This window comes from Acanthopagrus latus, chromosome 9 (assembly GCF_904848185.1).
Source record: "Acanthopagrus latus isolate v.2019 chromosome 9, fAcaLat1.1, whole genome shotgun sequence".
NCBI classification, from domain to species: domain Eukaryota; kingdom Metazoa; phylum Chordata; class Actinopteri; order Spariformes; family Sparidae; genus Acanthopagrus; species Acanthopagrus latus.
Genome location: NC_051047.1, coordinates 18,776,158 through 18,802,435, shown reverse-complemented (window position 1 = coordinate 18,802,435; position 26,278 = coordinate 18,776,158). Strand labels below are relative to the sequence as shown.

General features: G+C 40.3%; 1 protein-coding gene and 1 long non-coding RNA gene across 2 annotated transcripts in view; one reads left to right on the top strand and one right to left on the bottom strand.

Annotated features, from left to right (window-relative positions):
* On the top strand, positions 1–26,263 carry LOC119025843. Its single transcript, XR_005076931.1, has 3 exons — positions 1–127; positions 23,837–24,066; positions 25,835–26,263. It is a non-coding gene; the product is annotated as an uncharacterized LOC119025843 (long non-coding RNA).
* LOC119025841 (receptor tyrosine-protein kinase erbB-4-like) overlaps positions 11,730–26,278 on the bottom strand; it is a 338,953-nt gene continuing 324,404 nt past the window's right edge. Inside the window, exons 27-31 of the mRNA XM_037109810.1 lie at positions 23,922–24,019; positions 23,187–23,357; positions 19,284–19,512; positions 18,175–18,303; positions 11,730–17,718 (exon numbers count right to left, since the gene is read on the bottom strand). Coding sequence (XP_036965705.1) covers positions 17,048–17,718; positions 18,175–18,303; positions 19,284–19,512; positions 23,187–23,357; positions 23,922–24,019 — 1,298 coding nt within the window. The 3' untranslated portion in view covers positions 11,730–17,047. The remainder of the gene's footprint in view (positions 17,719–18,174; positions 18,304–19,283; positions 19,513–23,186; positions 23,358–23,921; positions 24,020–26,278) is intronic.

Here is a 26,278-nt window from a genome sequence, read left to right as displayed (position 1 = left end):
AGACAAACAAACTTCAGAGAGAAGACACTCCAAGTTCACTCATAGGTTCAGTCCAAAGATGCCAAGGAGGAGGAGAAGGAGGCATATGCAAACAATGGTCTCTCATCAAAAAGTGTAATCTTAAAAGGTCAGTCCGCCAGTCAAGAGTAAATAATCAGATGCATTAACCAATGCATTATATGTGTTCTGGTGAGGAAAACCTTGAAGAGAGCTATTAAACAGAAAGTCTAAATTTTTCACTTTGCAGTACATACACAAGGTCTTATCACAAAGCTCCATCCTCTTGAAGTTTTCAACTTTTATGACTCAGGGGACTGTAGTTTTTCTGTTAAAAACAAAAGCATCTCATTTCATTGTTTGGTTTCTGATCTCTTTTGCTGCTTGCAAATTATTTTTTCTTATGCCTGGTTGAAATGAAAACCTACTTGTATGTTAGACACATTCAAAAGAGTCAGCTGGTACTCTTTCTCTGTATCATCTTTTATTCCCTGTGTGTTTATTCCAGTTCCATAGATGTCACTTAACCCTTCCCCAGACCTCATCTCTTAACATCTTAAGCAGAGAGTGGTTATAGATTGAGAGAGGCAAAAAGGTCACTGCCCAAACTGTTTAAGTGACCTGGCATTCCTCTCAGCTTTCCCGTCGTGCTTTTTTCCCCTCTGGACCTCCTCAACATCCATCTACTATACATCTTGAGCCTCCAGTGGCCCTTGTGGTTTGAGGACGTGAAGGGCTAAATGAGAGTGGGATGGATGTGGGAGGATTTCAAAGCTTCTCATATGCTAACAGTCTTATAGGAAACAAAAGTGCTGCAGAGGCGAGGTCAGTAGCGGGCTCTACCATATGCTTAATAGTTCACAGATCCAAGCAGCTGCTGTAATGAAGGAAAACACAATCGTCCTCTTGTGGTGGGATAAAAAAACAAACTAATTGCATCATGAAAGAAGACAATGACAAGGGTAATGACACTCTCCGCGTGACAAAATGTGTTCCGTCTTGTAGCAGCGTAAAGAAAACACAGTTGTTTGTTAGGAAATGAGCAATCATCAGCTCTTCTTTTGACATCGGTGATGAAACATGTGGAAAGCCTTCACGACCAATCGGCAGTAACTATTGTACACGGTACAGTCATCCTGGGAGCTTTAGTTTTTTTACAAATGGCTATGAGCTGATTGTCATATTGTCATTTAAGAGAAGATTGCTCTGATTACAAAGTCCATGCTCAGACATCGTGGACACACAATGGCTGTAATCAGCTGTACCTTGAGCATGGCTACAATCTGACAATCTAATGTAAAGATGGGGGTTAAGCAAGATGAAAAATCCATTTGAGGCAGACAGAATAAATGGAAAACACACACACACAGCTTCTTCCCATTAAGTATGTCTGTTCCCTCTATTAATAGACAGCTTGCACTCATTGCTCTGAGGGTTGGAGGACTGCGGTCACTTTATTGTGTCTCATGCGGATGTGTGGATGGAAGACAGGGACGGCACTCAGTAGAGTAGAGAAATTCACCAAGGCCAAATGCTCTCCACTTTTATTTGCACAGTCAACCTTTTGGCAAGTAGTTTGCAGAACAGGCCAAAGTTTAGTCTGATGGTGTTGCCAAGATAACCGTCACATGTTCTGTACAAACAATGGGTTGTCTACCTGTTGGGTACATGAATGTGAACAGCTACATCTGTAAGTGAGTTTCAGGTTTTACAATATCTCTCTCAAAGTAAGAAACAAATTTAGACACAGTGTCTGTTAATATACCTTGGCAGACTGCTGTGTGGGAATTACTGTTTAAACAATTGGATCCAATGCTAGTAAAAAGGGGGTTAGATAGTCCAAATCTGTAACTTTGTTGAATATGAGGGTGCAAATGTGGACACCAACCTGGCAACACATCCTTATACTGAAACAACTGAATAGGTATTTTCAGACCGGACCCAAGAGGGACATAATGAGAGCCCATGAACGACAGTGTGAAAGCACTACTGTTGCTCCACTGAAAGCTGAATTTCCTGCATTATAGCTGTTTAAATCGCTCACCATTGTGACAGACTGAGCCCTCTCCCACTTTGTGTGTCTTAAGTGGGCCTTAAAGGGATAGTTCGTCTTTTGAAGTGGGGTCACGCAGTTGCCTACGGTCTGTGTCTGTGTCTGAAATTGTTAAGTTTCATTTTTATTGAAAGTAAACGTATCATCCAGCGACTTGGCCTCGCATTGTATTTCGCTGCCTGTGTAAGCCCAGTTGCGCTAATGTGTAAGGATATGGAGGTTCTACAGTTGAGAAAATGTTGTGCCAGAAGAAAGAGCGGTCTGACGGCGATGTAAAGCGGTGTGAATTTTCTCAATACAATGTACACTTGAACTGTCATAGATTTTTTTAGGTGAGCCTTGCTTTAGGTGGTTAAAATTCACTTTGCATCTGGGCACCGTTCACTGCAGTACAAAGCTGAGCGTCTGGGCTGGAGTGGCTCTCTGCTTCTCCAAACTGAGGCTGCGCTTATCAGTGATTATGGTAGGGAACAGATCGACTATAGATATGTACATGTATCCCTTTTAATATGAGATCCAGCTGCCCTCCCCAACCTAACCTATGTATTTCCGTAGATGTGAATGCAAGGGAAGACCCTGTAAACCATCAATCCATGCTTAAGTGCACAGACAAGAAAGAAAAAACAAGCTATGGTATAGTTGGGACAGAGTGGTTTTGGTTGCAGTTTTAATTGCCTTGATTTGCCCAGAAATCATAGTGAATTATTTTGATTTGATTTGACAAACCAGCCTCTGAAGTTTAGCATGACTCTGTGACACTGGAGGCAAAGTTAAATGAACAAAAGGAATTAGTTTGCAAAAAAAAAAAAAAAAACCCAGCAGATTACATCTGCAACATGATTCCTAATATTAATTAAAAAAATTCCCAGGTGACCCAGTAGAATACCAGCTATCTACTTTCATTCTGCTCTTATTTAACTTTTTGTAATGAACTTTCTTCTTCTGAGGGATCTCAGAACAACAAAGGTCATTTGTCAGCACTGTCTCATGATCAGCACTCCTAAGGAGGTCAGCAGCATTAAGACAATTTGACCCACAACATACAGTCAGATTGTAGTTCACTGAAAGTATAACATAAGAAAGATGTAACCTTACGGCTGAATGAGTGTTACTTAGAGTAATAATAGAAAATTGAGATGTGCCATTTTTATGTGTGAAAGGACACAATTATGCCTCCACTGTAAGCCAACAAAGAACTGTCATCCAGCCATTATGTTACACATGAATAGAGCAGCATAATTGCAATGGAGAGTTGACTTTAACAATGATGCCTGCTCGCTTAAGACTGCTGCTTAATTAAAATGCAGCGTTGCACACAATTGGCCTCATTTATCACTCCACTCACATGTTATTAGTATATTCTATGAGTGGAAGTCATTTTAAAATCTTAGTTCGTTGCCATTAATGTTGCAGACGAGAGGAAATGCTCATTTGCCTGCTGTGTCCTTGATTAATCTTTAACGTGAGTAATAGGATGTTCTTACACACAACTTAATTAGCGGCTATACCATCGCAATGGGGCTACTTTCCTCCTTATTTAGAAAGAAACCGGATACTTGACTGAGTTTGGCAATAACGTAACAGATCTACCGAATTCTAGGCATGGAATTTAGCAGAACTATAAAAAAATAAACAAACATGACTGAACATTAAGCCATGCAGAAAATATTCTTAACAGACGCCGCTGTGCAACCCAAGACAGCGGTGGATTTGCATATGGAGTAGTCATGAGCAGCAGGTGATAGCGACTGGGATGCAAAGCAGTATGATGACATATAACAACATTAAATCAACAAGATTAAGAAGAAAGCAAGATAAAAAAGGGGGAAAAAGAAAATATAATAATCCTGTTTTTTTTTTTTTAGAAAGAAAGGCCAGAGATAAGCCATAATAATTAGTAGATTATTGGTCCATTGATATCAGGGTCCGACTTATACTCTGAGTTTTGTGGGAGTCTCTAAAACAACCAAACCAATATTTAGTGTGGGCAATTTTTTTCTCTCAAAATGTAGTGTTTTTATATATTCCAGTGATGCCGTGAAAAATTGACACTTTTTTTACACGGAAAGAAACATCCTAATGTATTCTGTTTAACCCACCGATGATTTAGAGTTGGCTGCAGCCGTTTCAGAAAAGTTTGTTAAGCTTCTCCTCATCCAACAACTCGTAAAATAATTTGTAAGGCAGTCTGGGATATTGCTGGCACCTGTGACTTCACTTCATTATTTAGTCCATGACTTAAATATGAAAAGGTGTGACAGCTCGCTCTCCAGAGAGAGAGACTGATAACCGGCCAATAACCAGCCAGGGATGATTATCAGTTCACTCCTCATCCAGGCATCACAGTCCTATGAGAAACACATGTCTTTTTATAATTCAGTTTCTCATAAGCTCAAAAAAAAAAAACCCCAGCCTTTTTTGCAGCTTTGTGACTTTGTTCAGTGTTTTTGCAAATCAATACTTGATTTGGTTTAGGAATTAGGAGGATTTCCTTAACCCATTAAACAAAAATCTATCTTTCCGTTTATCACAAAAACTTGCCAAATTTGGAGAACCTGTATTTTTACAGAAGAGTGTATGAAAAGTCATAATATGAAGGATAACTAGTAGCTAAACTATTAGAAAACTGGAGTGGAGTTAAATGTTAAATATTTGCCACTAAAATGTAGCAGATATGTAGTAACTATGAACAGGTCAAATACAGTTGATGCTTTTGGGATTTACACATTTGGCATAATTGCCTCTTAGTAAAACTGTGTTTGGGCAACAATCACGTACCCTGCTGTACTCTGGGATTGTGTAACTGCACAGTACAGACTCAAATAACTACCTGCATCGAATTTTTATTGCCTGAGATGTAACTGAAAGGTCACACCTATCCCTCTTCTGTGGGTGATATGGTTTGTTAGACTCTAAAAAACCAAGAGACAACAACAAGGGGGGAATTACTTGAAAACCTGCAGCAAACAACATTACAGCAAAAACACTGATAAGAGGGAATCGTTTCAAAGTTGACATGGACAAGCAGCCTCTCTCTGCATACATATCCAGCTATCACAATGTATGGCTCATCATTGGAGGTGAAAGGAGTTATAAATGAGCTGTGATGACAACGTCCTTATTTAAATACCGATGGAGTTTCAGTAGGAGCCCCTCCAATGTGAATACTGCCTTGCCTAACAAAGCGAGTGATAAACACTAAATGCTGAGCAACTCATATTCAACCGTAATCAGATGAGCTGTAGCTCACAAGCAGTATGCAAATGACCAGTGAGATTGCCTTATTAATCTTAATGTGTGTGTTGTCAACCACTACTTAGTGAAATGCAGGACAGTTTTAGATCTTCCCAAGCTTGAAATGACAATTCTTGAATTCAGCCAAAATGAAGTAGCTTGTGCAAATCCTTCATAACTAATGTGCCCAATAAATCATTAAACTTAAATAGATTTGGGCTAGTTTGATTTATGTTATGAGACTACTTTAAGCATTTCGGTGCCTTAATTGAGCAACACTGGTTGTATATTTGGCCTAGTGGGTCATTTTTAGTTAGGATGTTATTGTTATTGCCCTGATTTGGCAACTCAAAACCACTAGATTGCAGACTGTTCTGTTCAACCACCTGGTCACTGTATGCAGGAAGGTTAACATACTATGTCCTACATGTCTGTAAAACAGATGGCAGAATTGCTTTGCATTGACAGAATTTAAGTACAACAAGTAGCCTGCAAGCTACATACTGGCCTGAAATTGTAGTTGCTAGCTCAACTGAAACCAAAGCACTCAAACAGCATTTACTCCATAACATTACACTCAAGTTATGAACTACAGTTTAAAAAAGTAGGTTGCTTGGAATATAGGGGAGCCTTGAAAGTTTATATTTTCTAAGAAAAACTTTTCACTGCAAAGTCATTTTAGCGAGCATTTCAGCCGGCCTCTCTTTGATATAGTTATTGTCGCTTCTGCAATTGATACAGTCAATGAATCATTTTTTGTAATAGTTTGGCCCATGACACTGATGATTATTCACATAAAAATAGCTTTTTTACACATGGAAAATATTTATTTTAATGATTTAAAAATGTATAATTAAATTGACGGTATTTGCAGCTGTATCATGTCCATAAATGTACTGGGGATCTGTCATGATTTGTAAAAAAAAAAAAAAAAAAAAAAGTATAATTGTCAAACTGGAAATATTTGATATTCGTGGACAATGGCCACTTAAAATAAAAGTCACGTGAACTCCTGGCAGTAACACTTTAAGTTTACATTTATTGTATCTGAACCCTGAGAAAACAGATTCACTGAGAATCAGGTGTGATTTATGACTGGGTTGTCAACATGTTGTCTTGTATGATGCTTTCTCTGTATGTCTGTGTGTGTCAGTGTGTGTGTGTGTGTACATTCCTGGAGAGACTGTTGGCCTTGCCTCTGGAGACAGTCAGCCTGATCCAATATGCCATTCCATAATGAAAGCTCTCAAGGGAGATCGCAACACTGCTTAGTGGGCTTTGTACAGTCCATTCAATCAGAGGCTGCCAACATGCTGGGATTTAGAGGCAGCTGCCCTCACCACTGACTCTGAGAAAGAGAGACAGAAATGCCACAACAGTGGAGGCAAGACAAAACAAGTTTTACGGAGCTTTGGTGTTGCACTCTTCTGTCATTTTAAATGATAACATTACAGTATGATTGCATCAGGCGATTGTCTGAAACTGCTGCGCAACGGGCAACCATCTGCTCTGGTAAAACATCCACAGCATGTCCCGTCTACGGTGAAGGTTGTACGGCTCAGTTGCCGTGACAATTGGTTCACTAACCCGGTATGAGATAGCGAAAACTCTCGCAGGAGAGAACAGTGTGTACATGACAGTAAATGGCATACTGTGGGAAAAATTACTTCTTGCTAGAGCAAGCAAAACTGCAGTTCTGGCTTGTAGCCAATTCTCAAACCTCTATCTTTGGAAGTGTTTACATCAGCACATATTGAAATAGCTGCACATGAAAAACATGCAGACAGTAAAATTGTTCTGCCTCACTGTAGAGGTGTTGTGGTAAGGATTGATGCACTGTCAAATACAGCCTTCACTTTTATTCGCCGAGAAGTGTCGGCCAATCGATTCACCTAGAGACATTTAGGATCATTTACATTCAACTGTGCCGATCATCCCTCATATCAGGTAAAAATCCATACTCTTTGTCAGGGGGGATGGTGTGTGAGAGTGAGAGGAGAGGCAGTGACAGATTGTTTCGCTCACACTCTATTACCATCTTAAGGCAAGTGATTTGACTTTGCATGGGGCAAAGGCTTCAAGATGCCGATCTCGTTATTGGATTTCCTATGATAATGCCATAAAATGTCATCAGCTGGAAAAGAGATGCATCTATCATGCACGAGCAAGTGTCAGAAGTAATGACACTTTATTATTGGAGCTCCCTGTGTGATTTTCCTGGCGGTGTACAAGTTTGTCTGCATGTGAGGAGCTTTTAATGTGAAAAGAATTGGCTGAAGAATATAGGTTGTGGCGATGGGACTGGAGCCACTGTACCGTTTGACTCCTTTGCTCTTTCCAGCCTAAAGGCATAATCTGGTGAATGGTGAGAGATGTCTGCAGCTCAGCCTCATCTGGGCAGAATGAAGATGTCATGCTATGGCTACAGGCTACACAACACTGCTGTGTGTCTGGGTGAACTACTCAACTATGGGCTGACATTTGAAGTAAAGAGGTGTAAAGGGCCCTCAAAACTATAAGGGCTGAATTGGAAGTATCACTGAATTCCATCTCTTGGGGGATAAAGGCAGATGGCCACACTGAAGCCAATAACTTTGAAAGACACTAAATGATTCATGAGCACTCTGGATTTCTCACCTCTGCTTTTCCTACAAAACTATAAATTTTAGATGATATTTTGTTAAAAAACACAATGGGTATTTTTCCTATAATTGGAAAGACACTAAGAATTAGAGATGAAGATCATTGTTGACAGTTGTGAAACCCTTTGGATTACCATTATAGTCCAACTGGGGTATGCACCCAGTGCTTTACCTAGGTTCACAATGAAAGTTTCTTTACGTTGAAATGTTGCATTTGTTTTGGTTCAATTTTCTAGTTCTCTTGTCATAACATCTTGCTCATACTATGCTTAGGTTTAGCAAACAAACAGTTGGTTTGGCTTTAAATACCTGGCTTGTCACTCCCAAAACAAATGCAGACTTCCCCTAGAAAATGGCAGATTTGGGGACCAATCAGGAGATGGTGGATCTTCCCAAGAAAATATACGTTTTGGTTTCTAGACAAAATGCCTGGACATCATCTGACTTCCCGTTAAAGGTGGACTGTTTGGCAGCCTTGTTAACTTGTAGTAACACCATCTCCTTCCAAGTCTGCAAATAAGCATATACTGTATGAACCTTGGACGTATCTGTGGTGTACATTAACATTTAATCTTCTTGACTGGGCTGAAAAAACCTTTACAATGTTCCATTGGAGCCCCATTGTGGACCATAATAACCCAACGCTTCCATCAATGTTTTGGCCTCGAAAAATGAACACAATCCATTGTTAAATATTGACTGATCTTTATTCATATTGAATTAAAAATATAGTTTTGACAGATTCATGTAACAAAACAGAGGGAATACATATTTAAATGTTCTAGCTTGGAAAATGTGTCAATTAACCAGTGAAGAGAAACATTTAAAACTGGCAATATGTGACAAGGTATGGGCTATAAAACTTAGTTCTCAATCATTCTGATGAGTTGATACAAAGCAATGATAATTTATGATCATTGTTAGGATAGAAGATCTTTTTTTCCAAACTTAGATGTCCGTTTAAACTGGAACTTTTTAGACTTTTGAGAAGCTTGCCAACCTCACCCCTTTACCAAAATATATATGTAAATGCTGGATCGTGTAAATGACAAAATTGCCATCAAAATCACCACATGTGCAAATGCCCCTACACTTTCTAATGGTAAGTGTACAACAGACCTAGAGTATTTGCTACGCCATAGCTATACAAAAATTAAGGGAACATTTAAGGTTAAAATCTGAACTTTGATAACCAATTCGCACCAGACATCATTAGTAGAGTCTACAGCATTGTCAGAAAACAGCACAAAACCTGTAGCTGTCTGACTCCCTTCTCGCTCAAACAATAAAGTCAAGTCAATCGAATCAAATACAACTGAAAGCATATTCCAAATTTCAAATTGTGGTGTCCATAGACTTTTCTACAATACTGTGTTCCCTGATAATATAGTAAATTGAACGTCCAATCATACAGCTTCAGCTTGTGAGCACCAGCAACACTCGACATCAGAATTGTGAAGCACCGCTTGATTATTACCAACACATTTGCTCCAATGCCATAAAAAAAATAGTTCAACATGATGATTTTGGTGCCAATCCTCAAATATTAGGCAAGAAGATAAATGGGCCAAACTCCCCCAAAATTCTTGTAAAGACCCTTTTTAAATGGAAATATTAACTTCTTGTTAAACTGTGACCTCTGGAAAAGAGTGGATGTTTTAAGTCCTGATGAAGCCAAAAAGCTTACCCAGAGACCTCTATAAAAGCAAATATCAGTTATTGAAATGATCAGTTCAGCCCATGCAAACTGTCTTCCTCTTTCTCTCTCACACTCCATTTAGTCACTCTGTAAGCTGTAACATGATATTGCTACACAATTCAATCAGTATTGCCCCGAATGGATGAAAAGCTGAATATCATCTTAAAGTAAACAGTGACCGAGCTCAGTGCAAATGGAAATTAAACTAGTCAAAGGAATATAGTATAGGTCCTCAAAACTCAGGATGCAAAGTGACACTGGTGAATTAATAACATTGGTTAGGAAAGGACTGAGAGAAAAAGGGGGTAAAATATTGAATATTCATTAGTATTGCAACAGCATTTTTAAGAGTGTACAAAATCTTAAAAAAAAATCTCAAGAGGTGGATAATACTGAGAGAAGTGAGGAGGGTAGAGGAGGTATAATACACCCAGTAAAAAAACAAAAACAAAGGAAAGGAATTCACTCCTACAAAGTGAGCAAGAGCAGAGGTCGAAAACACAAAACGCACCAATTTTGTGCCGAAAACACAGTCACACAATCACAGGGGAAAGAATGGGGGGTTGGGGGGTGACAAGAGACCCTGCAAGCGTTTTTAAAATCAGAGTTCACTTCTTCAAATTACATTTACAGAATATATATATATGTACTGTATATATATTTATATACATACAGAAAAGATATTCCCCAACGGAAAAAATAAAGTAAAGGTACAGTAGACCACTAGAAATGCAATGATGCAAGGAGAAAATAAAAACAAAAAATATCTTCAGCTGGAAAAAGAAGCATCATTGTCCTATTTACAGATGCACCTGGCCACCTTTTTTAACTACCTATAAAAATACTATCCACTTTTTAATTTATTTTAAATTTTCTTAACAATGGTAAAACTCTTGCGTGACCCATTACCTAAATGTCATTTGGTTAAAAGACAATTATCAATTCCATTTTTTTACAGTTTTACCATCAATTCAATGCATTGTAAACTGTGCTTACTCAACCACTGGTATCTACCCCTGTTATCATGGCATGGTAGAATATACACACATAAATCAGTGTAAAAGAGCATGACAGCCATACACAGTTTGCTTCTATTACAATGGTAGAAAATGCGTTTGTCAGCTGCTTTTATGGTTTCCCTTTAAAAAAAAATGTGATTTGTTTGATGATACGTTGACCAAAAGTACTTCCTGACGAGTATTAAATAGTGACAACCTCTGAAATGTAATATATGTTAATCCAATACAGTAAGACCACAGGTGGGTTGATACTAGAGATTCTGTGAAAAATGTCATCTTGATATGAATAATCAAAGCATAGAAAAGTGAAATAGAGCACACTATAAATACAGATGCTGTGTCCCAGTTCAGGGGCTGGACCCTCCGAAGTCCTCATTTCTGGCCCTGATGTGTCTAAGCGGTCCAACAAGGGCTGTCCCACTTCATAGGTCCCACAAAAGAATGTGACTGAAACATAAAGTCTGCCTTTGCTTTAGAGGACACAACTGGCTTAGTATTTGCTCAGTGGTGATCCTCGCCAACTGACGCTGGGGAGTATCGTGTGATGTCATGGTTAGGAGATAGTAATTGCATCACATTAACTAAGGTGATGAAACCTCATTTGCAACCTTGACATGTTAAGCTCAGTGGGTTTTAAAGTGGAGGTAACCTTTAAACACAGAACAGACTCTAACCTGTCTGCATCAAGCTTCAGGGCACCTGAACAAAACATTCATTTTGGGATATCGGTTGAGTTAAAGGATACCTTCACCAATTTCCCATGTCTCAGGGAGTACTACTGCATATATAAGAAAGCACTATAAAGCCTATTGTGGCTCCAGAGGAAGCTGCATGTAATCTGATGAATTACCTCCAGTGATGTCACTTAACTGCTAATTTGCATTGTGGGTAGTGTAAGTGCCAGTGAAAAGCAGTCCTCAGGTCTATTGCACTCCTGTGACACTGTTGGGCTCACTATGGGAAGGTGTCTTTTTTTTTCTAAAAAAGAGCAAAAGATCAAAATTGTTACAGCAGAACCAGAGATATCACCTTTTTTATTCCACATATTCTTCTTTCTTTTTTTTTTTAATACCTGGTGCCTACACTACCCACAATGCAACTTCTGCTGGAGCCACAAAAGACTTTATACTACTTTTTTCACACATGCAGTAGTACTCCCAAAGGCGTGATTGGTCAGTTGCAATGATGGTCCTGGAACAACATTAATTATTATGTATGAACAACATCAACTTGGAGGTGTCAGATTGTGCAGCATCCCGCCTCTGAGTTGGGACGCAGCTAATAATTGCTTTTAAGTTGATTAGAGAAAATGACAGACATGATGAAGATGATGAAGCCTTCAAACTGTGTATCAAAAAACTCTGTTGCCACAATGACACCCTGAAAAGCATGTATGAGAATAAAAACAAAACTTTACACACCATTTACAATATTCATGATACCATTTGTTTAAAATACATTTAACCCCAAAATAAAAAGTAGATGCACAAAATAAATAGAACTGTTACTATAAGGCCGATTCACTGGATGAGAGTCAGAATGGAGAGGGAGTTGCTGTGCTCCTTTAAATAAGTTCTGTACCTACGAGTCTACACCTAAACCTCAAACAGAATATTATATCTTCTCACATGAAACTATGACGCATGTTAACATTTGACCACAATCACTTTTCCTCTCCAGACTGTTTAAGTATTTGTTCGTATTACCACCACAAATAGCTGCTTCTTTTCGTTTTTCACAGCTTCAGCTGCACAACAGTGTTTGCTACATACAATTCTATAGTCACCTCAGAGGAGAGAGAAAAAATGGCAATCAACTTTGGTCTCCTCTGCCAGTTACAGTGCACTTGCACCTTTTCCCCTGCTAGCTTTTGTAACATTGATGCATTGGTCGGGTAACATTTCTAGAATGCTAATACCTTAGTCTTAACCCCGCTGCAGGATTACAACCTATTGCCTGTCGTGCAGGGTTTCTCAGCTGGAGCACTGGGTGAGATGTTGGGTAACATGATTTCCCCACAGAGCAACAAGGGAAAGTGGATGAATTAGCATTCAAAAAGCTAAAAGCCCCTTGCGATGCTCGCTGGCTGAGAGCACCAGTAGGTTTTCTCCTCCAGAAGATTGGCTTTATTTTTCCATAGAGATCCATTACCAAGCCTTTGGGTGACTCTCCACTGCTGTCATTGCACTTAAACACGGCCATACAGTAGTCTACAAGCACTACAACTAATACCTTATGGGTGATGGTAGAAATAGACTTACATAACCGACTTTTAACTTTTAAAACATGGAGAGGACACCTTTGTAGCACACATTTACACAAAGAAAGTATACATAAGTGTAAGTTCATACTAGCAAATCTGAAATCATCAGAACAATCAAGAAATTGTGAGAGAATGGATCTAGCACAGCTCAAATCAGATTAGCAACAAAGAAAAGTCAATGACACTTGACCAATGACCATTCAAACCCGCCCCCCCCCCACACACACTTATAAAATTCACATTTCTGTAGGACATCTCCTGTGGTATCATGGCACTGATCTGTCTTCCATTATACTTTTATTTTGGTACGTTTGATGTCCTTTTTATGACGTGGTAACTTGTGCCTCAGCTGGAGCTTAACTGGATGATTATTATTCCCCATAAAACCTGAGAGTGGGAGAAAACACTGCGCCAGGGCAACATCTGTGTTTTGGGAATTAAATCATCAGCACTGCTTGTCTGACTCTTCCTTCTGACTGGTGTTTTTAGTGTAGAGGCACAAAGTTGTGTAACAGTGGCTGTGTATTGGTATGTCAGCAGTGAGACATGCACAGGCTCTAGTCGGTCTCCACATTTCAGAATATTATCACCTAATAATCAGGGTGGACGATTTAAAATTAAACTCAAGGTATAGATTAATATTGCAACATGACTTTACATGTTGTAGTAAATTTTCTGCAAATGTATTCAAGACAGTGTTTGCAGATCGTAATATCTGGTTAAAGGGGCACACCGTTTACTCATCACAGGCTGCACTACCCTGGTGATGTCATCAGGATTATTGTTACTTGGGCTTGAGACCTAATCTTCTTTAACAGAAAGGTTGTGTTTAACAATTGGAGAATTGTGGTTTTGGAGGTAGAAACAGTTTTGTTGTATTAAAAAGAACTGGAGCTCCGGAGATAAGTTTCCTTAATGCTTGTCAAAATTGCTCAGTAGTGCACACACACAAAAAAGCCTTCCTGCTATAAAGATGTTACCTGAAGGGTAAGGGTTGTGCCAATTTAAACATTTTTGTCGGTTTGGTAAAAGGCCCGAGACCAGTCAAGAATGGTAATACCAAATTTTACCACTGGATGTTGCACAAGTCTCAGCTGCTCCCAAGAGGAACATAATGAGAGCCCATGAGTGAGAGTGTTGAAACACTACAATTCATCAGGGCAACTGCAACATGTTGTGTTTTCATTTCTCACAACAACAATTCAAATTTAGTTGAAAAGTTAACAACAAAATGATAAATTAAATTAGACTACCACTGAGTGAAACTGGAGAAAAGATGACGGCAGCAACATATAAAGTAAAAACGTGTGTGAACCTTGCTAGTCAATGAGTTTTCTACAACATTTTCCAGAAAATATTTCACAGAAAAAGCCCTGTTAAGAAATTTAGGGTTTCTGTCTACTGAGAAGCACCCAGACTTTTAATTTGAAAGTATGCAGAAAGTGTTGAGTTTGTATTAGTGACATAATACAGTTACTTTGACAAGGCAAACAGAAGCGGGGGATCTAACCAAGGCTTTGTGCCGCATGCATTTAATGCTAATAATCTGCACGACAGGTTACTGGTGAGAGTTTCCTCTTCAGTACAAGACAAAAGCACTACACCACCTGTGGAGCTGAGCTAACTGGCTATCCCCAGGCCCCTGCTAACTAGCCACACACTGCTAGTTCTGTCCACCTGATGTTACACCTGACAAGTTCTGGTTCAGCTGGCTGCCACATAATCAAACCGGCTGAAGCTTGTGCACCATACAGGACTGGCAGTTATGAGTTTACATTAGTTTAGTTGCTTTGACTTCTATTGAGCTGAATTAAGGGTTTGTGTTTTTGGAGCAACAACCCAAACAAAGGTCAGGATGTCTTATTTTACAATGCAGTGCAATGCTTAATTGCTGGGGTACCCCTTTAACCCAGTGACAAAAACCTAAACAGTGTATTTCATCACATATTCAAATCAAATATCAAATATTGTCAGCATCGCCTGCAAGATCCTGGAAAAAAAAAACTCTATCAAAGATGATTCAAAAATTGTCTAAATTTCTATCCCTTGGCATTTTTTATTGTTGGAAAATCGCCCAACCCCACATATTACTTTAATGATATTCTTTAGACAGTGGGGATACTGCTTTGTTAGTAGAATGCCTAATGAAACTCTTAACATGAGGCCTCAGTGCAGTGGAAACCTTCTGTTGTCTCGCTGTAAATTATAGTTGCAACATGATGAGAAAAAAAATGAATTGCCGCTTGGAGCGAGAATAACAGCAAAGTCATTTGGCTGTGTCAGAGCATTAAGTGCTATTAAATTATCAACCCCAGCCCAAATTAGGCTTCAATATCATTTGACGACAGATGCTAGCGGTCTCCATCAGAGTTTACTGTGGCATCTGGCAGTATTGTATGAGTACAGAAAGCGAGCCATCAGCGGATGCAATGATGTCTTGTGATGTCTGACACCAATACAAAAGAAAGTGTCTCGTTTTCCCATGGTACAAATAGGGAGGAAGCCTTCTTAGACAGTGTAGACAGTCTCTCCTCCTGAACCACCTTAACCCTATGAGACAAACCATGGTCCTGCAGTCCTGACTATGTGGTCAGAGCACATTTTCCTGTTTTTTTGACATAATGAGAGGTGCAAAGAAAATCTTTCATCCTCATCTTTTGATGTACCTTACATCTTTCCAGACACAGCTTGGTCCACGCAGCCTTTTCAAGGATTGTGTCTGTCTGGTAATGATGTATAATTGGCTTATTTACAGCTCTGCAGGGTTAGCCTGTTTGCCATCTCCACAGTGCTCTTCCGTGGCTGGATGTCTGTGCTGTTTGTGTAAGACAAGGTGACAAAGTAAAAAGATCCCTGATGCCTAAAAAGAACAAAATAACTGAAGCTGATAATTGTATATGTTCCCCCCACGTTCATATGTTCATATGTTTTCCACCGTCATCGAGCTCCTTTCTGTCTTATAAGATTTGTCCATTCACAAGCATCAGTTCCACTGAAACATTATTCCTTTGCACTGCAGTTACCATTTGTCATGTCAGTCACGATGCTGCTTACAGTGATCTTATGAAGGTAATATTGAAGTGGAATGTTTTCTGGCTCTTCAGACTGGATTGGTACGGATGAAAGAAAAGGATGTTAAGGGTGGTCTTCTGAGCAATCAACCTTTTAGATCCCACCCTAGCCATGCCAATAATCTGCTGGATGCTTTCCACCAGGTATTCGGTGATATCACAGCTTTCCATAAAACTGTGGTGACATTTGCTTTGCTGTTGACCCCCTTGTCTGCGCTGCACCACTGACTGCCATTATCGGCATACTCTGTCTTCCAGCACAAGGTCAATTGCACTTCTCTTCCAATGGCTGCAGCCTTATCTGTCAGTGCATGTGTGTGCGTATGAATTCATGTCTGGTTATTATTGATGTGTCAAGGCTGCAGGCATGTTAGCATGTTTTAGGTATGATACGAGCTGAGTGTGATAAATGTTTGAACTCCATTACCGGTGCAGCAACATGTTAATGTCAAACAAGCGTGTGGGCAGGCATGCGAGCCACATCTGGGCTCTTCGGCATGACTGTAGGTTTGCTGGTAAGTCACGACACAACAACTTTGTGTGCATGAGTAATTTGACAGACTACTCTCGAGTAATAGCAATGTGTGCTTATTGCAATGCGTACATCTAAATGGGTGGACAAAGTGTGAAAACAACATGGTGAATTACAATCCATGGTTGGATAGAGAAAGCATGTGAAGGGCATGGCGATAATCCTCTCTTTGGGCTAACCTCAGTTCATTTCTCCTTTTTCTCTCCCCGAACATCTCATTTCAATCTTTCATCGTGTTGTTTTTTGTGCCTTTCTGATACTAAAGATGGCAGGACAGTGTGCTCAGGGCCGAGGATGGGGTTAAAAAACATGGTGTAGGTGTCAAGTGAGGCTGCCAGTGACTAACTGTAGTCCTGTCAAGGAAAGGCAGAACCTTGGGGTGAGAGTTTAAGACTTGCGATCAGACAAAACAGAGGGACGTGTTCAGGGAGGGTGCAAGGAAAACCCAGGTTGAGAAGTACGAGAGGACTCTTCAACGTCCATTCATCTCCACCCATATCCCTCTAGTCATCCCTCCATTGTGCTACAGGTGGGTCACTACACCACAGTGTTCCTCTGTCTGTATGGAGGGGGTGGCAACACATTGCCAGCTTTCATAGCAGCCTCGGACAAGTACTCCTGGTTTTCAGCCACAGCAGGGCGAATGCGTCCATTCTGCCGGTAGAAGAAGCGCGTGCTGCAGTCCTGCAGGTACTCAGGGTTATGCAGTGAGGACTTCGGGGGTAGACTGTGCTGCCAGTATTCCGGATTGTCAAAAGTGGCCTTCTTGCCTTTCTTGTCAAACATGATGGTGCTGCTGGTGATGCCTGAGTGCAGAGTGTGTCCTGAATGCCCTGGATGCAGGGTATGTGATGGATAAGATGGGTGGGGGAGGTGGCCAGGGGGTACCACGTATCCAGAGGAGGAGGCTGTGTGGCTCGATGTCGACGGGTTGACTGTTTGCGAAACTGACTGGGCAGCAGAGGACCCAGGGCCGGAGATGGAGATTGCACCAGCCAATCCGTTCTTGTCCCCGGGGTTAAGGAAGGTATTCAGGTACAGTGGCTCATTGATATACTCGTCGTCCCCATGAATGGACTGGCTCTTAGGGGCAGCAGCAGCTCCAGCCATGTGGAGGGTGTGGCATCCTGTCGCATCGATCACTGCGTGGGCGTCACCATTCCTGCGGCGTGTAACAAAGGGATTTTCCTCGACTGCTTTGAGATAGTCTGGAAAGACAAAGCGGGTGGTAAGTCTCTATTGAAGCTATTGTAGCCAACCAGAAGTCATTAAAGGTAACACTAAAATAACGCTTACAGTAAAGTTTGAATTTCTGTGACCTTTGAAAATTTTTGATTTGAGAGATAGGCAAAGCATTAATGGAATCCTAATTCATATCTGATTAGCACTGCCCAGTTTGACACTTTTATCTGAGTTTTGCGAGCCTAGATGGACCCAGACCCTGGATAGAACTGTGTCCTCGTTTTAGATTTGAACTTGAAACGCGTCTCTGTCGGTCATCGTATCAATCCCGCCCTGTCTTAGATAAACAGTTTTTCGTAAGTCTGTCTTAAATATGGGGAGAACCAGATATATCCACCAGTGCAAATGAGAGTAGTATTGAGCACATTCAAATTTAGTAGTTTAATAATGTCAGCCCATCCAGAAGTTCTCCAAACCGTCACCTGAGTTGTTCTTGTCTCTCATGGCAGTCATGTAGCCATCCTTGTCCTTGTCTGCTTTTGCTCCTCGTTCTGCTAAAAGTCCGGTTGGATCGGCACTGTAGCGCTGTCCGGCACTATCCTCCCCACCACCTTTGGAGGCAAAAAATGACAGCAAGGAAGTGGGAAAGAAATTTAGGACATGGTACTTTACAAACCCAGTCTCTATGAAGGATAGGATCCTGGACACAGATTCTTGAATAAACACCTGTGACATGCAATCCATTCTTGTTTACTGTGATGTATTTAGTGCTGTGACTAACCCCTGGGCAAGGCTATGACTAATGTTTTTATGGGTATTTAGAGGTTTTAGTGACCTGAGATGAATTTTATTCATTTATTTTCATCTGTCTATCATAGATGGAGCCAGCACTCTCCAGTGAATACACAGCAGGCAGATAAACATTTGTTTGTAAAGCTTGCTTAAAGCTTGATTGCATCCTTTCCTACCTAAACAAATCTGCAAAGGAGGCATAAATTGGCCCAGAAAGTCTGCCACTGCTGCTGCCTCTCTCCTGTTGCCTGAGAGGTGTAATATGTGGCTCAGTTTTGCAGGACAGCTGCTAGATTTGAGCTTATCCTTCGTTTCTCTTCTTCCAAATCCTCTGCTGGCAAGTGATCCACTGTCACAGCACAATACCAATGAGGACAGCACATAGGGTCAGTCAAAGAAGGAAGAGAGCCTATTTCCTCACTGGGAGTTGTTTTCCATTGACGATTTATTAAACAAATGCTTGTTTATGCGTTTAAATGACTCTTTAAAGTGAATACCAGCTGTTACTACTCTTTAATTTATACCTGGAAGAGTGGAAAAGGATTATTGTGTCAAAAACCAAGGCCATACTACAACAGTTAAATAGACAAGGAAATTTACTGAGATGGCTACATGATTGACAATAACTTATGAAATTAAATAACTGATCAAAACAAAAAAAACTGAAAAACTGAAGACCTCATTACTTTATTACATTGTCCTCTGCTCCTACCACTGATTTAATTTTGGACACACAGTGACATTTAGGGATTACTATTCCCCTCAGTTTCTAAAACGTTCAGACATCACATAGCTTTACCTTGTCCTGCAGTGAGAGCTGAGCCGGCCCCAATGGTATTTGACCTTGGGGACGCCTGCTTCCTCAGAGTGCCGTTGCACCGAGGGTCATCCTGGTTGCCACGGCCAAATCCACCCCCAATCTGCCCACCTGAGGCCAGGTCCTGTGCCGGTGGAACAGAGACCACTCGGGGTAGGGTGGCCAGCATGTCCTCCATGCTGAAACTGGGGTCCTGGTAGCCAAACTGGTTCTAGGCACAAGTGAAGATGTCGAGGATTAAGTGAGGGCATAGGTGAAGGCATGTTAGACACAATCCAAGATTATCAAGATACCAAGAAAATCGAGGAGTCATGGCAACGTTTGCCCTGTCCTTCAATGGAAGATTCAAGTTCAGCTCACTTCTCCAAGTGAGGCTGTCCAGTCTTTGGTCTATACACTATTTCTGAATGTAAAATAAACAAAGCAAATAAAAGACAAATTAAACAAAAATTAAAGTAAAATGACTTAATAAGTATAACACAGAAAAATGTTGAATTATAAAATGTCATCCAATTCAAGCTCTTTGTACCATTGTTCATCAGTAATATTTAAATGTGACAGGCAGGGGAGACAAACAGCAGTGCCAAACAATGATATGGCAGCGTGACTGCCAAGGACAATTTAATTAAAAGGATTTTAATTAAAAGGCTCCACGCAGCAAAGTCTTAAAGTAGCCATATCAGGCCTGCCCTGCTGTGTGCATTTGTGTCTATGCTCATAACAAAAAAGGGCTTTTTAAGAACCTCACTGTGTGCTTTATTCTGAGTTATCTTTTTTCCCCATGTATCCAGCAAGAGGTTTGTTTTCCATTTTCCATTCCCTCGCCTACTTTTTCCTTGCATGGCATCTGAGAAGCCTTTAAATATACTAAAAAGATAGAACATTTTTACTGTGTGCACTTACTTTTCCTAAACACACAAGTTGAAGGAATGGCAATGTGGTGTAATGTTCCCTGAGTTCTGTTCGGTGAAGGAGCAGGTTCAAATCCTGTTTCTGACCAGCAGTTTTTTAAATAATTCATTTATCGGGTTAATCAATTATTCATTACTTTTGGCATCCTCCTTTACTACAAGGTTCCTCAGGCCTCTACTATGAGTCAGACCCAAATAGCCTTTTATTAGAAGTAAGAGATCAGTCACTGGTGGTAGAGATAATGAAACAGTTCAATCAAACCAAGGTTTGTCTACTGTTATGTCCTGGTTAAACTCTGGTTGTATGCTACAAATGCAGGAAAGACTCAAGAACTATTTAGGTACAATGATCATCTTCTGCATGTAACTGTTTCATCTGTTTTCATAATCAAGTCACTTTGGTTAATCAGCAGCATCACGGTCATGTTATTTCTTTAAATCTTGGCCATTAAGACTTTCATGGACTTGATGAATTGATTGTGGAAACATGGTAAACTGTGGGGAGGTAAACATTGCTCTTGAATAATACAACCCCATCCTCATATCAAAACAACTTAAAAGGTGTTTTGCCAGTTGTTCCCATACCAACATTTGCGTTACCATTGCATTGTGTCAGTGACAGCCATATAGGTCCTTCATCATACAGTTTCAGTTTGGTTAGATTTAGGCACTAAAACTATTCTGTTGGGTTTAGGCACTACACCTGCTTGGTTAGGTTGAGGAAAACATTGCGGTTTGGGTTAAAATAACTACATTTACATCTGTGACAATAGTTACTAACCCACCGATGCTAAATGTCATATAATTAACTTCACTATGCTTGCATGGTAAAAGAACTCACCATTGAATTCCTGTTTTAAACTGGATATGGACTGTTTGGTCTTTATACTATTACCTACCTACTACCTCCTTTGAAGCTGTTGTCGATACTACAGTCACTAGAGGTCTCCACCCAAAATATAGGTTGGAATAAAATGCTCTCACAGTTGACCAATGTGTTTCTGATGAGGACAGGCTGAGTACTGACACATTCTGAGCTGTCATGGTTAAGCATGAGGATGCATATTAATAACAGTTTCAAGTGTGAAAACAACATTGTGGATTACAATCATCTACATGATTAATGTGAATTAATGTAGCTGTATGAAATTAACAGATTCATTCAGTATGTACCCTTGAATGAAGTAGAGTATAACTTTACAAATATTATGCAAATAGTGTGCCACCCCCTGAAATGCACCAGAAAGACATGGAAAAAGAGTCTCTCATTGGCATTCAGCAGGCATTTTTATCCTGACACAAACACAGGGGGATGTTGGAATACAAAATGGCTGAGTTGCCTGGCTGTGTGACTGGTTTTGTGATAGATTTAAGTCCAAAGTTAGATGACGAACAGTTGAACAGTTGAAGAACTGAGGGAATCTGGCGATAAATGCCAATTTTGAAGAAGGCAATTACCAAAGTTTCACAATGGAAAAAGACCAAGGGAAGCAGGGAGAGAAAGAGAGAGCAACAGGGAGATGAGAGTGAAAGTAAGAAATCTGTGTGAGTTCTTTTTAAGATCTCAATCTTTTGTGTTTGAACAGGAGAGTCCCGCAGTACACGCTGGGAAAACTCATTCCTATTTCACTTTGGGGACCATCTAAATGATCTGAATGACTACTTTTGACTTAATATCTCCTTTTCCATCGCGGTTCAATCTCCCTGCTGCTACACTCAAAACAAAATGGTAATATGAAAGAGTCCGTGCAAAATTAACAGATAAACAACTACATTCTAATTTACTCTGTGTCTCTTCCAAACTGACTGACCAGAACATCATGGTTTGTGTTACTTGCCACCATTGCACTGTAGATCTGCTGTAGAAGAGACTTGTCAAAGTTCGGCTTAATGATCTAAAACCTGACTGTACAGTGTCCTCAGCATATATGAATGCAGGCATAGTTTACACATAGTTTAATTTAGGCTGTGCGTTAGAAGCAACACCTCCACACACCTCCACAGAGTAGGGGTCACGCTGACATCACACTCAACTTTCTGCAGCTGGATTCAAGTTCCTGAAGAACTAGGCCTGCTTTGTTTGTTTAAAGACTTGAAAGCCCCACTTTTTCAATACTTATTCTGCTCCTGTTGGTAAAAGTAATACTGACTTTTTGGATTTTCCAACTTTCTTTGGGATTGTAGTTGGGTCGACAACCATCCAAAAGTATTTAAATCATTTAACCTTTTTAACTCATCCCCTGTGTTGGAAAACCCAGCCAAAGAGGGAACCTGAATCAAGAAACAGAGATCAACTTTAAATCGCTTTAAAAATGCAGAAGCTGGGATGATTCCTTTGACAGATTGAAAAGTAGATTCGATAGTATCTGTGTTTCAAGAAATCCTCCACCACCAGACAATGAATATCCTGTTCCAGCATAAGAACTCAATCAAAGATATCTGATTTGCCTCTAATTTGTGCCCGGAAAGTAGATACAAACAGCAAATAATGCCCCTTACTTCCTCGCCATGTTGGGTGTGATAGTCCAGATACGTGAGTTTTTATATCAGTTTAAACAGAAAGTATTTAATCTTATATGACTGAACGCATTGCATAAAGTAGGAGATATTAATTCTAATATCTAATATATATTCACTTTTTTATGACACTGGAAAAAAGATTGGAAACCTTAAATAATGTTAAATTACCCAATTATGTGAGGACGAGGGAGACTTTTAAGATACTACTGGACCCAGTGTTTCCCTTTAGATATCCGTCTTGGAGCTGTTAAATGTTAACAGCTTTGCGTGGAAGCTTCTGGATCTCAACAAGAGGTACGAAGAACTGAAAACTTGACCCGATCTGAAATAACATAGGGAGGAAAGACCGCTATACAAGCCATGACACAGAGTTACTGCCAGCTTCACGGATACCTGACACACTACACTCCGAATATTTCCTTTGAGGCATTTGGAGTCTCTTGAGAAGAAATACCTTGTTTGAGTCCATGCGTGTGCGAGGGGTGTATGCCAGTGGTGGGATGTTGAAGGAGTGGGGCACTAGGTACTCTTCAGCATCCATCAGGTCCTCCAGCTCCTCCTCGTCCAGGAGGCTCTGGAAGAACTTGCTGTCGTTGGGGCTGGGCAGCTTCATGCGGTCATCACCCTGAGAAAAAGACGTGCGTGGGTGCGCAGAGTGTGTGTGGTCACTCATTTGTGATAGTAATTAACGATGAAGACAAACTGTAAGGCAAAATGTCGAAAAACATAAAATTATCAAGCGGTTTACACGTGAACAAGCCAAGTAGTAAATAAGACTTGAAAACAGAAATAAATGCTGTTGAGCTCTATTTATTTATTTTTTCCTATTGAAAAGCTTAAAAAAAGATCTTGACAGTAGCTGCTGTCTAATTTTAGGTGTAAGGCAATGAGTTTAAGGAAATGCAATGAGTAGTTAGTGTATTTCTTATCACAAAGGAGGAGGAAAAGAAAAATGCAAACTGTAATGGTTTTAATGGCATCTACTTATCCCCACACCCTGAATAATTTGGCTTAATATTAGAAAAAAGGCAGCACAAAGAAGAAGACTGGCCAGTTTTCACTTCGAAGGTAGCTTACCTATACTGTTTTTTTTTTTTTTTTTAGACAAATAGAAAAAAAGAAGTGTCATGAAATCATCTCAAAAGACATGTCGACAGATCATGCAGGGATGTCACCAATGTTTACTCACCTGGATGACCAGGTATCTTTGGGGATCACGAGCCATCCGAGTGAACTCTGCAGCCAGCTCCTTGAACTTGGGCCGACTGTCTGCGTCGATCATCCAGCCTGTGAGAATGTGTTTCAGTTAGCGTCAGACCAATACATCCAAACTGGTGGGTGCTTAATATTTGACTCGACCTCATTAATTTGCAAGTTGTTCCACAGTATGTTATTCTCAGCAGTGGGCAAAAGCCTCATCTACACTGATCAAGATCACTTTATTTCCTGATGCTCTGTGAACTTAACTGCACTTCAGTGGGAGGAAAGGTGCAATAAATAGTGTACGTGTCAGTGGTGATCAAGCAGAGCATTTCTATTCTTTACACTCTGGTGTCAAGTGTTCTGCATACACAGACCACATCAAATATGTATGCCTTATTATTTTTCTCTTCTATTTGCATAAAAAACATTCATTATAGTTTGAACATAATATACATATTGCCCTAAATAAATCTAATTCTTCATGTGAACTGCATGCACATGATGCTGCAGTGTGAATGATTGCTGTTCAACATGAACAGGCGAACAAGAGTGAGAACTACAACAGCACCTTTAATTTCTGATTCGCCCTAATCCCACCCAAATGGTTTTGGAACTGATAGTAGAAACTAAAATTAACTCACACATCATTAACTTAGTCACATCGTTGATGATCAGATTTTTCCATAGATGAACAAACTGGACCAGTTTCACCCACTCTGCTGACGGCCTAAAGCCACCAATCCCTAATACTCTCCTTCATTCTTTGTGCAAGTTGTATAATGTGACGCAGGCGCTTCTAAGCATGGCGCCACCAGTTCATCTCTAATTGGCGGTGGCATTAACCAGTGGTTTCGACCATAAAAGGAGCGTTGTCACTTTGGCAACAGGAAGGTGACGTATGCCTGCTCTCATCTACAGAAATATTGAATGGAGGACAGTTTGAGCTGTTTGATTGGGAGGAAGCTTCTGTTTAATTCCTGCAGTAAACAATTTAGCACCATTGGAGTTCGTCGAGCCTGAAATACACCTGAACGCAAAGCACTTATCAGCAAGCTCGGAGGACAGACCTCGCACCGCTCCAGATGCTACTGCGAGCAACCAATCTCGCTGAGCCACAATCAAACAGCCGTTTAAGTAAATCTACCTGTGACAGATTTTATATGTGATGAATTTAAATTAGGTAATCACAAAGCATGTAATTAATTACATGTTTTTTTTAATCGCCTGACAGCTTTAATAATAAACATAAATACCTGTATCTCTTCATCAGTCTTGCTAAGATCACAGCCAACACAGAATAAGCAGCTGACCAATAAAAACCTGTCAGTGCATCTTCTCATCAAACTTCTTCTATGAAGTTCTCAAAAGATTTTTTCCATTAAATCCATATGCCATTATAAAAAAACATATGTATTCAATAATAAACGGTTACAGATTTTTTTTCGGTTCTCTCCATGGAATAATCTTTTAAAAAATCTAAAGATGAGAACTGTTTCATCTACTAGAATGGCCATATGGAGTTATGTGCTTCTCTGCCAATTTCCTCGGTGAACACAGAGCTATGATGCCAAAGCAATCATGTGATCTGGCCCTGACTAGAGCCCATCTAGGTATCTGGGGAAATAAGAGGTAGAGATCGAAAAGACTTTACAAACACACAACTGAGATTTCAAATGGAAAAGTGATAAAACATTTTATCTCCATGTCTACTTTCATTGTCGAAGTAGAATCAAAAGGTGCACCTCTGCTGTGTGCAGTGTGCAGTGTGTCTGTGTATTTGGATATTTGAATTTTGCATGTGTAGCTGTGGAAAAAAGAAAGCCAGATAACGGGCAGGTGACAGTGACCTCTCCCTGCTGTGCGTGTGTGTGTGTTTGTTTGGGGGGATCTGCTTGCCAGGTTGGCCCAGGCTCAGAGAATCAGTAAGAGCCAAGGTGACGGTGAGGCCCAGAGGCGGCAGCTTGGAGACTAGAGGACAAGGCCGAGGTGGAGCTGGCACCAAGTCTTTGTCCTGGCAGCAGTGGCCAGAGGTTACATATCCACCTGCGACCCGAGTGCCTGACGGCGTGACAGCAGCGACCGACCAATAAGGCAAACATGTCCGTGGTGGGGGTCACAGCCCGCCAGAAAAATTAGTTCCTAATTAATCTTCTACCTGAACTTTGTTCTTTTTGAAATATTTCTCACTATTATAACCATCAGAGAGATGCTTCTGTGTGGCCTTCGTATTTTTTGCCACCATCGGCTGAAATTATAAAACAGTAGCTGAGATGAATTTTTTGAATAGTAATGTTTCGGCTTTAAAAAAAATCTCATCTCTAACACTGCCTGCACCCTTTTTGT